This window comes from Cloeon dipterum, chromosome 4 (assembly GCF_949628265.1).
Source record: "Cloeon dipterum chromosome 4, ieCloDipt1.1, whole genome shotgun sequence".
Lineage (NCBI taxonomy): Eukaryota > Metazoa > Arthropoda > Insecta > Ephemeroptera > Baetidae > Cloeon > Cloeon dipterum.
Window position 1 is genome coordinate 32,062,178 of NC_088789.1, and position 16,927 is coordinate 32,079,104.

The 16,927-nt window shown below is 36.8% G+C and overlaps 3 protein-coding genes across 3 annotated transcripts in view; 1 reads left to right on the forward strand and 2 right to left on the reverse strand.

Annotated features, from left to right (window-relative positions):
* LOC135941856 (voltage-dependent calcium channel gamma-5 subunit-like) overlaps nt 1-16,927 on the forward strand; it is a 306,279-nt gene that overhangs the window by 164,639 nt on the left and 124,713 nt on the right. The window lies entirely within an intron of this gene.
* Nucleotides 4,868-8,296, reverse strand: LOC135942198 (endothelin-converting enzyme homolog). Its single transcript, XM_065488196.1, has 15 exons — nt 8,270-8,296; nt 8,177-8,211; nt 7,988-8,115; nt 7,773-7,931; nt 7,638-7,721; nt 7,506-7,591; nt 6,986-7,206; nt 6,578-6,698; nt 5,960-6,136; nt 5,752-5,908; nt 5,649-5,703; nt 5,530-5,597; nt 5,336-5,472; nt 5,096-5,287; nt 4,868-5,044 (listed from the first exon to the last, which is right to left on the reverse strand). The coding sequence occupies exons 1-15, from the start codon at nt 8,294-8,296 to the stop codon at nt 4,868-4,870; spliced, it is 1,824 nt and encodes a 607-aa protein (XP_065344268.1).
* Nucleotides 9,755-14,859, reverse strand: LOC135942200 (endothelin-converting enzyme homolog). The gene is made up of 18 exons (XM_065488197.1): nt 14,815-14,859; nt 14,582-14,764; nt 12,823-12,882; nt 12,737-12,765; nt 12,597-12,679; nt 12,479-12,544; nt 12,263-12,427; nt 12,128-12,211; nt 11,853-12,067; nt 11,730-11,798; nt 11,521-11,670; nt 11,330-11,468; nt 11,052-11,269; nt 10,821-10,997; nt 10,618-10,768; nt 10,205-10,338; nt 9,962-10,153; nt 9,755-9,907 (listed from the first exon to the last, which is right to left on the reverse strand). Exons 1-18 carry the CDS (start codon nt 14,857-14,859, stop codon nt 9,755-9,757), a joined length of 2,313 nt encoding a protein of 770 aa, XP_065344269.1.

The window sequence follows — 16,927 nt, forward strand, 5'->3', positions numbered from 1 at the left end:
CGAACTTAACTATTTATATGGTTTTAGACCATTTTAGACGGGTTTAAGTGTAGTTTAAATAGCTTAAAATTGCATGATTCGTCCCGCAATGATCTGAAGCTTAGAAAAAAATTGTCAACCGTCTAAAATTCACAGCCCTATTTATCTTCTCTCTCTACCATTCTACACTCGTATCAACAGGATTCATTTTGGAACCGCAAAGCTTCATGAAGCTCTTTTTAGTTGGACATGCGAAATTAAGACTATCTGAAATATTGTTATGCGTTTTTTTTAATTTGAAATAATAACAACTGGCAAATGCTTAATGCAAACTTAACACGAGATATGTTCTATTATTATCCCCAAGAGCTATGTAAATGTAGATTTTGTGGTGGCCAGGGTGCCCAGGATCCTTTCACGACCAGGGCTGGGCGGGTTTTTTAAACTTTTCCTTAAACTGTTCCGCGATTTCTTTTCACACCACATCTTTAGACAGAAAGAAGAGCAAACTTAAATATAATTTGAAAAATAAGAATTAATTCACTCACATTTGCAACGCCCAGGAAGAAAAGTTGCTTGTGCGAGTAGCCGGTGAGACCTGGCAGGTAAGGCTACTCAGGGTCAGTGCCGTTGACGTTATGCATCTAGTGATTTTTGAACAGGTTTAGGCGATTAGAGCCTCGCGCAGCAAACTCGTAAAAATCATCACAGGGATCGACATTTGGATCCATAAATGAAATAATTCTATTCGCTGAAATTTTTTTAATTTTACACCTATATATTATAATATTTAACAAATTTTTACCTGAATTGTTGCATTCGCTGAGCCGACTTTCGAAGCGTCTCTACGTAAAATGAATTTATTATAGAAGCGATTGTCTTTATATTGCGTAAATTCTGACCTAAATATTTTAAAAATATTTTTCATCGACCGTTAAATATGCCTAAACATATATGTTCGGTAGTGAAAGTTATGAAATTTTTGCAATTCTAATGATTAAGAACCCAAGATTTGGCATCGACAATAATTGTACATATGAACTATATATAGTTTTTTTTAACAGAATCGTTACCAAACGATGCATTTCTCCTTGGATTCATTTTATAATATTAAACTGCAATTTATAATTTTAGAATGCAGACCCATTAACTTTGTTTGAAAATAAATCACAAACAATTCTCCAGACAAGTATTTCTGAGTCCAAATCTAGTTTTTATTTTTTACCAAACAATACATCTATCAGCAGGGTTCATTTTCGAACCAGCAGGACATTTCCACGCTTCAGCGAACTCCTTGGTGTTGGAAAGAGTGCCCAGGACCCTTTCACGACCAGGGCTGCGCTCGCTCCTTGATATTATCCACTTAAAAACATATGGCGATGGGTTTTGACACAACATCTTTAGAAACAAACAGAATTAATAAAAATTAAAATAGGAAATTTATTGCACTCACATTTGCATAGCCGAGGAAGAAGAGTTGTTTGTGCGTGTAGTTGGTGAGACCTGGCAGGTCAGGCTGAAGGTCGTGGAGTTCAGCGCACTCCATTTGTTCATTGCCAACCTGGCGTAACTTGAACAGATCGTAGGCGAATAGAGCTTCACGCATGCCTCCGTTGTCTGCGATGTTTTCTTTGGCGGTTTTTTCGCCGTCCAGCTGATACGAAAATTTTCATTTTAAAAAATTTTGGGTACACATTATTATGTCACCTTAGCATCGGGCCCAAGTTCAGGGAAGTGGAATTTGCTGTATTGGTCGATCATGCACTGGACGCGTTCATCGAAGTTTTCTTTGGTTTCTTTCGACCACCAATTGTTCAATTTACCATTCTTATCATATTTTTGTCCTGCGTAATAAATATTATTAAAAATTTGGTTAAAAAGGAATAAAATTCACCATTTTTGTCGAAACCGTGCGTAAATTCGTGACCAATGATCGCTCCAATCGCTCCGTAATTCAGAGATCTGTTTAAAAGGATTAAAAAAATATATTAGCTTAAACATCTTTCAACTTACGCAAGCCCGTTTCCGGCGAAAGGTGCTTGAAGAACTCCAGCGGGAAGGTCTTATTTGGTTTGAATAGATTAAAAGTAAAAAGTAAATTGTCTTCAACTTACAAATGGAAACGAAATCGTCATAATAAAATGCATTTACTTCAATTTTAGATATGTCTAACCAATTGGTTTCGTTTTTGAATTTGTAGGGATCGATTTTTTTGTAGGCTACAACAAATTTGTTGATGTTCATCGTCAGCCAGTCTCCTCTGACATCCTTAATCTGAATTGTATTTTAATTAGATCGAATTAAATTATTTTTTAATTAAAATTCACAAAGAAGTTTCGTTCGTCCAGAGCTCCAGGAACAAAGAACCATTTCGGATATCCAATATTCGGCTTGACAGCTTCAATCTTTTCCAGGGCGTATTTTTTGGTCTTTTCGTCCATCCAGTCGAGACCTTTGACCAGTTGGACAAACGCCTGGTGAATGTCTTCCACTATTACCTCCGTCTAATAAATAAACTTTAAAATAATTTAAACGAAATTAATTTAAGCCAGACCTTTTGCTTTCTTTCTTTATCAAAATATCTTTCGAGGTATTCGTGGCTGATGGCGTTGTGGAAAATTCCGCGGGCAAAGTAGCTGCACCTTTTCTTTAGGTTTCTCGGTGGTGCACCAACCTTTCCACTGTAAATATTTGTTGCAACGTACGCATCATACAAGTCTGGCGTTGTGAACGGCGCCATTAAATAGAAATAGTAGAACCACGTGTAGAGTTCTATAAATAATAATTTTATATTAAGAAGAATTGTTTATTTAGGGCTGAAAATTCTCACCTATTGTTTCTGGAGGCGTACTGTACAAAAGTTTGAATGTTTCTTTGACCGCTTGTGGATTTCTCACGAGGATTTTATCTTTCTTAATATCGAATTTCAATACCGATTCTTCCAAGTAGCTTGTCAGGAATTCTGACCAGTCAAACTGTTTTCCAGATTAGTTTATATATAATTTAACATATTTAGCGATATTTTACCCGGTTTGGATCATCGTTGGTGATGTTTACATCTGTCTGAGCCTGAAGTTCAGCGACGGTCATCAAATTTTCAGTAGATTTGGATGGATGATCGTTTCTCGCTAGAATCACCTTGAAGTAAAATTCAAAAAGCTCCTTAGTTGCCCGCTTGGCGTCTACCCTATTTCCCTGGAGCTGTTTGCACGGATAAAATATTGAAGTTGAAAATAAATTTAATATCTTACATGGTCATTGAGCGTTTCCAAAAGTGTCCAAAACATGATTTCATCGAATAAAGGGCCTGAAGCTTCTAACTATAAAATAATACAATAATATTTTCAAATTTCTAAGACTGAATACACTAATTAAACCGTTAAGTGATGAGTTGTTTCATTAAACTGTTCAAATCTGATTAAAAAGAATGGATTTTTGGCTATAAGCTTGTCTCCCTTGATCAGGACCTGGGGCCAGGGAGAAGGTTCGATTGCGGTGCCGTTCTGAATAGGGACTCTGGGCAGACCGAGAGATTCGATATGCTTCAACATTGGCTCCACTCCAATTTTATTCTGAGTGTCTGAAATTGAGTGTGTTATTCTTTTAATTCTTGTTATTATCTCGTTAATTTACCCTCGTCAATGCATTTTTCGTAGTATTCTATCGCTTGCTTAACTGTCTCAGGCATTGACGGCAAAATTCCTTGATCAAATATGCCTGAAAAAATTCATTTAGAGGCAGTAATTTTATTGGATGTATTTTCCTCACGTATGACACGATAAGATATAATTTCTGCTAGCTCCGCGAACCGGTCTGAGTACCCATAATCAGAAATTGGGTGTGTTTCAACGTAACCGCCACATGCAAACTCGTAGAAATCGTCGCAAGGGTCAACACTCGTGTTCATGGAGGTAACAATCCTGTCGGCTGATAAAAAATGTTTAATTGGACACTGAATGCTAGTTATGGAAAAACTGACCTGAAGCGATGCATTCATCAGTCAAGCAGAGCTTTGGCTTCACCTCAGTACCTGATAATTAATTTAAATTGTCAGCATTTTAAAATTAAATATTAATAATCAACTCACTCTCTGATTGTGAGTAGAGAGAATAGCCCAGGAGAATCACTCCCACTGACAAGGCCAGAAATATAACCCCTAGCACAATTAGGATGAGCCTATTTCAAATATAAACACCTTAACTAAAGCGTAACAAATTATTAATTATGAACTAACCTGCTACTGCCACTTTGGCTATTTTCTCCCTTTTTCTCCCTCTCCTTAAAAAAGAATTGAATATCGAAATAAAATAATTCTTTAATCTTACCTTTGATTGCATTTCAATTTCTTCCATCTTACAAACTCTTTTCTGCGGCCCAGTCTTGAAGCACTACAGGCCTCAAATTTATCTAAGTAGTGGTCTGTATACGCTTTCTTACTTATCAGCAAAAATATATTAAGGCCCGGGTCGTTAATTATTAATGGATTTCTAACTGGGTAAGTTGCTTTAACGATCCATCCAGCTGTGACGCATGCGCAATTCTCGCATTCATATATTGTTTTGGCGGGAAAAAAGGTTCGCACGTCGTGCTCGACTTTTTGGTCGGAAAAATATCAATTTTAACTAATTCGACCCTCAGGAATCGATTGGTGGGCTCAGAAACTTCGTCAAAGACGGTTTTTAACTATAAAATCATTCAATTATAATTCCACATGCTTCATCGTCATCATTATGTTGTACGAATACATATTTTAATCATTGCCAATATGTAAACAAGAACAAAAATCAGGAATTTAACCATTTAATAAATAAAAAAGCATAAAAATTTCAAAGGTTAAAGCATCAGTTTTATTTTGTTTCAAAAATTGCTACAATTAACTGGCTCTTCTTTACCAAACGATGCACTTGTCGGCCGGATTCATTTTCGATCCTTCAGGGCATTTCCACGCCTCAGCGAACTCCTTTGTGTTGGCAAGAGTGCCCAGGACCCTTTCACGACCAGGGCTGTGCACATCTATTTTCATAATTCTTTCCAAATAGTTTGGCGATGTATTTTTGCACCACATCTAAAAACAAATTCATGAAAACAATCGCAAACTCTTAATAAATCAACTGACGTTGCCAAAGCCAAGGAAGAACAGTTGCTTGTGCGAGTATTCCGAAAGACCTGGCAGGTAAGGCTCAGGGTCGGGGAGGACGTCAGAGCCGTCGTGCGTCTGGCGGTATTTGAACATGTCGTAGGCGATTAGAGCTTCACGCATTCCTCCGTTGTCTGCGATGTTTTCATTGATGGTTTGAGTGCCATTCAACTAAGGAAATATTTATAATTTTTTTAAATAGGGTTTATTTCATCTCACCGTAACGTTGGGTCCAATTTCAGGGAAGTGGAATTTGTTGTATTGGTCGATCATGCACTGGACGCGCTCATCGAATTTTGCCAGGGTTTCGTTTGACCACCAATTGTTCTTCTTACCATGTTTGTCAATAGTATGGCCTGTGAGAGTTAAACAAATTTCGAAATAAACCCAAAGTTTATTTAAAATTAACTTACCGTGATTGTCGAAGCCGTGCGTGAACTCGTGCCCAATGACCGCTCCAATCGCTCCGTAATTCAAAGATCTGCTCCATTTTTTTTTAGAAAAATATAAATTTTAATGAATTTAAACTTACGGAAGTCCATTCGTAGTAAAGGGAGCGTCCAAAATTCCAGCAGGAAGGTCTGGTAATTTTGTTTCAATAAATTAAATAGTTAATGAGTTGTTTTTTTACTTACAAATTCCGACTAAACTATTTGTATAAAAAGCATTGACCACAATCTTTGAAATGCCGAGCCAATCTGTGTCATTGAAACGGAAATCGTCGTATTTTTTGAAGGTCACAACAAATTTATTGAGGTTCATCTTCAGCCAGTCTCCTCTGACATCCTTAATCTAAATTAAATTTTAGTTAGATTGAATTCAAATAAATTATTACAAATTTACAAAGAAGTTTCGTTCGTCCAGAGCTCCAGGAACAAAGAACCATTTCGGATATCCAACATTCGGCTTGATAGCATCAAGTTTTTCCAGGGCGTAATTTTTGGTTTGTTCGTCCATCCAGTCGAGACCTTTGATCAGCTGGGCAAACGCATCGTGAATGTCATGCACCATCACCTCCGTCTAAAAGGGACATAATAATATTTAATTAAAAAAAGAGACAAAAATAATACGCCCGAAGGTCAATTTTATCCTAGGCAAGACTCTGGTTGATACCCAGATGAGTTAAAAACCGATTGTTGCGTTGGTCTATCGATTTATAATCGAAGAAACACATTAAACCGGTTTTAAAAACTCCCAATTTGGAAACAGCATAAAAATCCCCGCTCGAAAAATCCTCGGCGATGATTATTTGAGTGTTTACCTTCGCAATTGATTAAATTTTTTCGATTAATATTCAATGATCTGCAAAAAAAATCGGTTTTTGCTCATTGGTACCACCCATTTGCCAATTCCGGTGGATCTAGGTGGAATCCCGGTTGAATCCTGGTGGATTCAATGTTATTCCCCCTATGCCTGTATATTTAAGAAGGCGTTCGGCTTGTCTCTCTGAAAGTATCCAACCTTTTCCACTGTTTTGTTGTCAAAGTATCTGGTAAGGTATTCGTAGCTGACGGCGTTGTGGAACACTTGGCGGGCCATGTAGCTGCACCTCAGCTTCCAGTGGCCACCAACAGATTCTTTTCTGATCACGTAGAATGCATCACGCAGGTCCGGTGTGGTGAAAGGCACCATTAGGTCAAAGTAGAAGAACCACATGTAAAGTTCTGATGAAAATAAATTAGAAATATAATTCAAAATAACTGACAATCCTCACCTAATTGCTCTGGAGGAGTGTCGTACAAAATGTTGAAAACTTCCATGGTGGCATTTGGGGCAATGACGTGGATTTTATCCTTCTTGAGGTCGAATTCGAAAATAGAGTCTTCCAAGTAGCTCGTTAGGAATTTTTCCCAGTCGAACTGTATGTACATGGATTTACTTATTTGTGAATTGATTATTGGTAAATTGTAAACCTTGATTGAATCTTTGTTGGCCATGAGTCTATCAGTCATATCTTGAAGTTCAGCGACAGTCACCCAGGTTTCGGCAGGTTTAGTGTCTTCTCTACTAAAAATCGTATTGTTCAACCTATCGTCCAGGTCGAAAAGTTTCTTAGCTGCTTTCTTGGCGTCAATTTCGCCTTTCTCGAGCTGGTACAAAAACAAATTCCAAATAAATTGGCAGAATATTAATTTTTATCTTACTTCTCGGTTGAGTGCTTGCAACATTCTCTTGAACATATCTTCTTTAATTGGCTGCCTTTCATATTCCAGCTACATAAAAAAATACTCAACTATTTTCAAATTTAACGTTTTTAACAGTGTAATCGAACCGTTAAGTGACGAGATGTTTTGTTCTGCTGGTCAATGCTGACTCTAAAGAACGGAGTTCTGGCTGTAAGTTTGTCTCCCTTGATCAGAACCTGAGGCCAGGGAGAAGGTTTGCTCGCTTTGGTGTTCTGCAGGGGGATTTTAGGCAGGCCGAGAGATTCGATATTCTTCAACATCGGTTCCACCCCGATTGTTTTCAGCGTGTCTAAAATTAAGCAGTCATTTTAAGTTATTTTCTGGTTAATTTATACCCTTGTCGATGCATTTGTGGTAGTAATCGATCACTTGCTTAACCGTTTCAGGCATTGACGGGAAAATACCGCCATCAAGTATTCCTAAAAATACGAAATGATGAAAAACACACTGTAATTAGAATGTTTACTCACTCATCACTCGGTAATCTATTACTTCCGCCAAGTCGCCAAAGCGGCTTGAAGCTCCTGTGTCAGATATGGGGTGAGAGTCGATGTAACCACCGCACGCAAACTCGTAGAAATTGTCACAAGGATCGACACTCTTGTTCATGGAGGAAATAATCCTGTTAGCTGTTTAATGTTCCTTAAAATATTAATATTAAACGTAAATTAATCGACACACATACCTGAGGCGATGCAATCATTGCTCAAGCAGAGTTCTGGTTTCTTCGCTGCAGAGACGAGAACGTAGCCCATCAGAACGGCTAGCACTAACAAAATCAGAACCCCGGCCACCAGAAAAACCGGGACGACACTAATTTAACAATGAAAAAAATTAAAAATAGAACATTAAATCAAATTATTTAGAAACTAACCTGCTGCTGGAGCCATCCTGTTTCTTTTTCTCCTCCTTTTGATTAGAGAGAATTAATAAATCAAGTTAAAATATCAAAATGAACAGAGCTTACGTTTGATTCAATTTCGATTTCCTGCATCTTGCTGACTTTATGTCTCCGCCAGTTTTGAAGCGCTCCAGCAGGCCTCAAAATTATCTGAACTTACTGACGGAGTGGTGATCTATATATACTTTTTGACGTGAAAATAGGCAGTGCCGCGTTAACGACGTTTTCCTTGTCAGTGAAAATAGGATTTTTTTATTATTTCTATGATTTTAAATCGATTTTTAATTAGAGTATTAAAGGATAGCTCTCTGTTCTGATTATTTCTGCAAAATTAGAACAAGGGCATCAGAAGAGACAGGTCATTAAATATCTCTAAAAGACAGTGTCGCAAAAAACCCGCATTTTAAAAAAATATGCAATGCTTTTTTCTAATTATTAGCCTATAATCTCGACTTGAAAAATTGTCAGGGATAAATTTTTGGAGAAAAGGAGGCAGAAAAATGGCCATTTAAAAGAAAATATCTGCACAGTGGAGGAAATTTTGTCCACTCCGACCGCAAATTTTAGATTTTCAGTGAAGAAAAATGGAATAGATTCATTTCTTGCTTTCTTGCGCTAGAAATTGGTAAAAATTGAGTGGTAAAAATCGTTAAAAACAGTGGTGAAAAAAACCGGGTGGTAAGCAAATGCAACCGTGCTAGAAGACAAGTTTGAAGTTTTGAAACTGGATCGAATCCATTCTCCCGAGCATGACCTTTAATTAGAAAATGTGCTCATCATTCAAAAAATCGATTTTCCGTGTCTTGTATACTTCAACGCACTGTGGAAATCGAAATTTAACCTCCTAAGGTCGATTCTGACCCTCGGGTTCTTACCCTGGCACGATCCTGAGGGTCAGACTGCGAAAAAATGCCCAAAATTGTCAAGTTTGGTGTCGTTTCATTGGGCTTTCACCCATCACAGTTCAAATTTTGTTTGGAATATTTTTCACGGCAAAAGAAAATTATGTTTTTGAAATATTTGGCGATTTTATACAGGTTTTAGTCGGTTCTAGATGGTTTTGGCTCATTTAGACGATTTTATTTGTGGTTTAAATAACTTTAAATTGCGAGATTCGTTCTAATTTGATTGTCCCACAACGATTTGATGCTTAAAAATATATATTTAACACGTTATATATTTTGTTTGACGAGCAATGTAATGATTCTTCCTATATGTATTATAATTTTTATATTAATAAGTTTATTCGAATCCATTGAAGAGAAAATCCAATAAATAAGAAGGCAACGCGCTGTGCATGCGTCTCGGGCAAAATGCCTAGTTCAAAATTCTGCAGGCGTAAATATAATGCATTTAAAAATGCTTAAAAACATTTTTAAGGTAATTAAATGAAGTGAAAATTAAAAACATTTTAAAATTTTTACTTGGACCGTTAAAAGTTTTCTTTATTTCATTCAGAGAATAACAGAGTAATTTGTAATTAGCAGTCCTCGAAGAAACATTAAAAACACGTTTTAATTAATTATGGCAGCGAACAGAATAAAAAAACGTCTACCAGAGGATGCACTTGTCAACCGGATTCATTTTCGATCCAGCAGGGCATTTCCACGCTTCAGCAAAGTGCTTGCTGTTTATCAGGGTGCCTAGGACCCTATGACGAGCAGGGTTGAACCTTTCGCTTGGAGCTTCATTTTTACACCACATCTTCAAAAAGAAAAGTTTATAAAATAATTTAAAAAATAAGAATTATTCGCTCACATTGGCATAGCGCAGGAAGAAAAGTTGCTTGTGCGAGTAGCCAGTGAGACCTGGCAGGTAAGGCTCAGGGTCAGGGAGGACGTGAGTGCCGTTGTGCGTCTGGCGATATTTCAACAGGTCGTAGACGATTAGAGCTTCACGCAGGCCTCCGTGGTCGGCGTAGTTTTCACTGACGGGCAAAGTGCCGTTCAGCTGGAGGAAAATTTTTTAATTTTCAAAAATTTCGTGCTAATTTTATCTCACCTTAACGCTGGGTTTTAGATCAGGGTAGATTAATTTGATTAGTTGGTTGATCATGCAATGGACGCGCTCAGTGAATTTTTTCTCGGTTTCTTTTGACCACCAATTTTTATTTCCGTTTGTTTCGATAATTCGACCTGCATGATAGATTTTAAATGAAAAATATGATTTTGAGAGTTGAAAATTTACCGTCAATTTCGAATTCATGCGTGAAATCCTGCCCTATGATTGTTGCAAGCGATGCGTAATCCAGAGATCTGTTTTTTTATTTATCAATTTATTATGAAAATTATAATTAAGCCTATTTAAACGTACGCAAGCCCGTTTCCGGTGTAGGGAGGTTGAAGAATTCCTGCAGGAATGTCTATAGAAATTCTGGATATAACAATTTTGTCGATAATTGTTGAACAACTTACAAATCACGACGTCTTCCCCATATTGAACATCCACTACAGTACTGGATAAGCCTGTCCAGTGTGAGAAGTATTTCTTTATAGCGAATTTTTTGGTAAGCACAATGTCTTTTTCCAAATTCATGGTAAGCCAGTCTCCTTTGACATCCTTAATCTAAATTAAATTATAATTAGATTGAATTTAAATAAATTTTTTATAAATTTACAAAGATGTTTCGCTCGTCAAGAGCTCCTGGAACGAACAACCAATTCGGATATCCAACATTCGCCTGGACAGCATCAAGTTTTTCCAGGGCGATTGTTTTAGTTGGTTCGTCCATCCAGTCTAGACCTTTGATCAGCTGGATGAATGCCTGGTGAATGTCATTTACCATCGCCTCCGTCTGAAGGAGAAAATTCATTCAAACAAATAGAATAAATTCACTACAAAAACAAACCTTTTGCTTTCTTTCCACGTCAAAGTATTTACTCAGGTATGCATATGTGATTGCGTCCGGGAAAAGGTCGCGGGCCTTCCCGATGCACCTCTCCTTCGTGTCTTTTGGATTAGGACCGGAGATGTCGGGGAAAAGGTCCACCTTATCGTATCTATCTCGAAAGCGAGTCGTTGAGTAAGGAGCCATCGAGAAGAAATAGAAGAACCAGTTGTGGAAATCTACCGTTTTTTCACAATTAATTGAAATAATCGTCTTGATGAAAATATGAAATTAAATACCTAACACCAGAGCGGACGTGTTCTTCAGCAAATCAAACAGATGTTTTACGTTATTTTTTACAAGGATTTTGTCCTTCTCCAGGTTGAACATAAAAATGGAGTCTTCCAAGTAGCTCGTCAGGAACTCGTTCCAGTCAAACTGTAAAGGATTTAATTAACAATTATATCCCAGATTTGTTTAAATTTCAAACCAGTGTAACATTTTCATCCGTCAACTTCTGCAGTTCAGCCACACTCATCCAAGTTTGACCTTGATCATTGAATTGAAATTTCGACAGCTTATCTTGAAAGTCGATAAGTTCATGATGTGCTACATTGACTTTAATTACATCCTTCTTAAACTGTTTGGGCAAAAGATATTCTTATCACTTAATTAAGGATTATTAAAAATATTATTTACGTGACTGTTGAGCGTTTTGAAGAAAGTCTCAAATATCCACCTATCAAATACTTGCTCTTGATTTTTGCACTGAATAAAAAATTGTAAATTGATTTAATAAATGCAAATAAAATCGAAATCTACCGCCAAATATCTTTTTCCGTTCTTCAGTTCAATTTCAATGGAAAAGAACGGAGTTTTGCCAGTTATTTTGTCTCCTCGAATCAAGACCTTGGGCCACGGAGTAATAATATCGATTTTGTGGTTGAACTCCAGTTTTTGCATTGGATGTATTCTTGGCAACCCCATCGATTCGAGCTTCCTGAACACTAGCTCCAGCCCAATCTTATTGTGCGTGTCTTAAATTTATATTAATTAATAAATACTATTAATTCTCTCAACTCGGACTAGAATGTTACCTTCGTCAATGCATTTGTCGTAGTAGTCAATCGTCTGTTTCACGGTTTCAGGCATTGAAGGTGAAATTCCTTCGTTAAAGATTTCTGGAAAATAAAAATTAAGTACAAGTCCATTGAAATAAAACTTGTACTTACTTTTGATTCGATAGTGAACAATTTCTTCCAGCTTGTTACCCCCACCGTCGTTTGATGATTCTTTTCCCGAATTTGGGTGAGTCTCGATGTATCCGCCGCAAGCAAACATGTAAAAATCGTCACAGGGATCGACACTTGAATCCATGGATGAAATAATGCTGCTGGCTGAAAATGGCTCAATATAACACCAATTTTATAACATTAAATTATATTTACCTGAATAGATGCATTCGTCCGACGTGCAAACATTGGTTTGGACCTTTTCCTCGATTTTTCCAGGAACTGAAAATGATATTAGGATTTTATATATTTTTAAAAGAAATAAATTCCTCACCTTGTTTGTTCAATTCGATGATCAAGATTGCAGAAATCACCGCAAACATCAGGACCAAGACCACAAGCAAAATGATAAGCCGGCTATTTTTGTAAATTTAGAGTTCATTAAGTTTAAAATTAAGAGTGTTTTATACTAACCTGATGCCCGATTGGCGCATTTTCTTCCCCTAAATCAAATCATGTCAAATTATAAAGACAGAATCAAATTTCAAACTGGTACTTACATTTTTTGATTCAACACTGAACACGTTCTGCATTTTGCCGAGCCGACTCTCAAAGCTTCTCTATGGGAAATGCATTTCTTTTAGAAGTGCTCTTGTTTTAAATAAACGAAACACTGACGTGTTTTGCTCGTTACTGAAATGTCAGTTAAAAGAACATTAAGGTAATGGGGAATTATGTTTTTAAAATATTTTTTATTGAATGTCAAAGAAAATCGACAATTTGTGCAGTCAATAAAGAAGTGAAAGTTCGACTTTTTAATTAAACTATTAAATTAAATAGATTAATAACTCCATGCGAATGTGATAGTTTAATGGACGGAATATCTTTCTTTTGGGACGTTTTACAGAAATTTTAATATTTCAGGAAGTAAGCCCACTTTGGTATTTTCAAGTTCAGGGCCCGTGAAATTTTGAATTTGCGGTTTAAAAACCATTTCGAAGCCGATCACATGTAATTGGAAATGATGGCATCAAATTTGTGTAGTCCATCCTGAGGGTAACTAAATAGGACCATTCCGACGTTCAGGATGCAACCCTGACGTGACCCTGACTGTCAAAGTAAAAATTTAAATATTAAAACCAACGCGTTTGGTGTCTTTTATTTGCAAAAATTATTGTCAAATTGTAATGCTCACAATATCAAGATTTTTTATGTTTATTAATGAGATATGTTCTTTCCAGCAACGTATCCATTTGAAAATGTGAAATTTACAGAATTTCTACACCAAAAAATTCTTGCTTTGCGCAAAAAATCAGTTGTTACAGTTTCAAATTAGTTCTTTAATTAATTTTTTAATTTGGTCGTTAAACATTTGAAACATTTTAACAATATTTGTGTAAGTCCTCGTAGTGGCAAGCTCTTTAACTTTTTACCCAAAAAATACGTAAATGCGACACTTTAAAAATGATTTTTTCCTCTTTATTTGAAATATTTGTTAATTTTTCAATGTCCGTTTGTATTTTAAAATAAATTTTCAATTTCAGCATTTAATTTAAAATTATATTCTCAATTTTTCTGCATAACGGCGGGATCTAAAATTGTAAAAAAGGGCACCAGGATTTTCGGTAATAAAAAAAAATACCATATATTATGGCTTAATATTTGATGTGTATGAAACCAAATTTCCGGCGCTGAAACAGCTGAAATTGGCCGGCGAAGAGGGCGCGTGATTGCGGGAATACAATATGGCGGGCAAGATTGCGCACTTCTCGCCACCCTAAGGGGGGCGTGGTGCGCATACCCCACGCTTCCACCATGGGGTGGATCTCGGCAACGCAACCTTGAAGGAAAATGGCAACACTGGGCATAAGGATATCATTGTACAGTGTTTCAAGGTCAAGCTACTATATAGGGATAAATACAAAATTCATTCAGCACTAAATAAAAATATATTTTTGCTTGAACCATCCAATATTTTATTGAACACAGAAAAGAGCAGAGTATTTTGTTTTGGCAGTCCTCGAAATAACAATATAGAAATATTTACTACAGAATTAATGGAGCATAAAAAATGAAAATTATTCATTTTGTGACATCTACCAGATAATGCACTTGTCGACTGGATTCATTTTCGATCCAGCAGGGCATTTCCACACTGCAGAAAATTCCTTGACGTTTAAAAGGGTGCCCATGACCCTATGACGACCAGGGTTGTACCTTTTGCTTGTGCTTGTACTGTACGGAGATTTATTTTGACACCACAACTTCAGAAAGAAAAATCTCTAAAATTATTTGAATAATAAGAATTTAATAACTCACATTGGCAAAGCCCAGGAAGAATAGTTGCTTGTGCGAGTAGTTAGTGAGACCTGGCAGGTGAGGTTCAGGGTCTGGGAGGCTGTTGTTCGTCTGGCGATGTTTCAAAAGGTCGTAGGCAAATAGAGCCTCGCGCAGGCCTCCGTGGTCGGCGATGTTTTCCTTGAAGGTTTTATTACCGCTCATCTGGAAGAAAATTTTAAAATTTATAAAAATATCGGGACATTTTATCTCACCGTAACATCGTCTTCAAAGTTGAGTTTGTCGAATTGGTCTTTCATGCACTGGACGCGCTCCTCGAATTTTTCCCCGCTTTCTTCTGACCACCAACCTTTTTTCTTGCCGAATGAGTCGACAGCACGACCTGCATGATAGGTTTTATACTAGAAAAAAGTGAGTTTAAGAGTTGAAAACTTACCATCAATTTCGAAGCGGTGTGTGAACTCCTGCCCTATGACCACTCCAAGCGATCCGTAATCCAGAGATCTGTTTTTTTTATAAATTTATTTCGAAAATTGTAATGAAGCCTATATTTTAACTTACGCAAGCCCATTTCCAGTGTAGGGAGGTTGAAGAATTCCAGCAGGAACGTCTATAGATAATTTCGGATTCATTGATTTTGTGTTTAAATGTAGAAAAACTTACAGGTCACGACTCTGCTATCTTTATAAATAACATCCACTTCAATATTGGACAAGCCTGTCCAATGTGTACCGATTTTATACGCATCGAATTTTTTGCTGAGCGCAATATTTACTTTCAAATTCATGGTCAGCCAGTAACCATTGACATCCTTAAGCTGCATTAATCTTTAATTAGTTTCAGTTAAAATAGATAATATTTTAATTTTACAAAATAGTTTTGTTCGTCAAGAGCTCCTGGAACGAACAACCAATTCGGATATCCAACATTCTGCTTGAGAGCATTAAGTTTTTTCTGGGCCAAATTTTTGGTCTGTTCGTCCATCCAGTCTAGACCTTTGATCAGCTGGATGAACGCCTGGTGAATGTCTTCCATCATCACCTCTGTCTATAAAGGAGAAAATTCATGTGACTACATTTAAAATTCACTAAAGAGACAAACCTTTGGCTTTCTTTCCATGTCAAAGTATTTTATCAGGTATTCATAGCTGATTGCGTCCGGGAAAAGGTTGCGGGCCTGCCTGCTGCACCACACCCTCGTGCCTTCTGTCACAGGATTCGTGTTGAAGGGAGGGTCGATCTCGTAGAATTTGTTTCGAAAGAGAGTCGTTGAGTATGGAGCCATCGCGTAGAGATAGAAAAACCAGGTGTAGAAGTCTGGATTTTTTTAAAGAATAGAAATACTTTTCAAAGAAAATGTGAAATTAAATACCTATCACCACAGGAGGCGTCATCTTCAGCAAATCAAACAGCGATTTTACATTTTCTCTACTTTTGACAAGGATTTTGTCATTCTCCAGGTCGAAATTCAAAAAGGTGTCTTCCAAGTAGATCGTCAGGAAACTTTTCCAGTCAAACTAATGACGATTTAAGTAGCAATTATATATATCAGATTTTTTACTTCGTACCGGTATTCTGCCATAGGCTAATTTCTGCAGTTCATCCACACTCATCCAAACTCGATCATTTACACCATAGCGAAGTTCCGACATCTTAGATTGAAATGCAAAGAGTTCTCGATCTGCTATCTTGGTTTCAATTACTGGAGTACTAAACTGTGTAGACAAATGAATTTCTTATCAAGAAAGGGAATTTTCAAAATAATATTTACGTGCTGGTTGAGCGTTTCGAAGACTGCCGTAAACATCTCTTCGGTAAATTCTTTTTCTTGAACGTCCATCTGAATCACAAATTATTAATTAATTTAATAAAAACCTATAAAATTAAAACAACCGTCAAATAACTTGTTCCGTTGTTCTGTTCGATATCAATGGTGAAGAACGGTGTTTTGCCAGTTATTTTGTCTCCTCGAATTAAAACCTCGGGCCATGGTGTTTTAACGATTTCCGGCTCTTCCTCCAGTTTATGTATTCGTGGCAGCCCTATCTTTTCGATCTTCCTGAACATTTGCTCCAGCCCATGTTTATTCTGGCTGTCTGAAATTATTTTGATTATTATTAATTATCTCAACTCGGTCTAGAATATAATATGTTACCTTCGTCAATGCATGTTTTGTAGTAGTTGATCGCCTGTTTCACTGTTCTAGGCATTGACGGCAAAATTCCTCCGTCAAAAATATCTGAAAAATAAATAAAGTAAAAGTCCATTGAAATAAAACTTGTACTCACTTTTGATTCGATAGTGAACAAGTTCTTCCAGCTCGTCCTTGACGTTTTTTGATTTTTGTTCCAAAATCTGAGTGTTCATG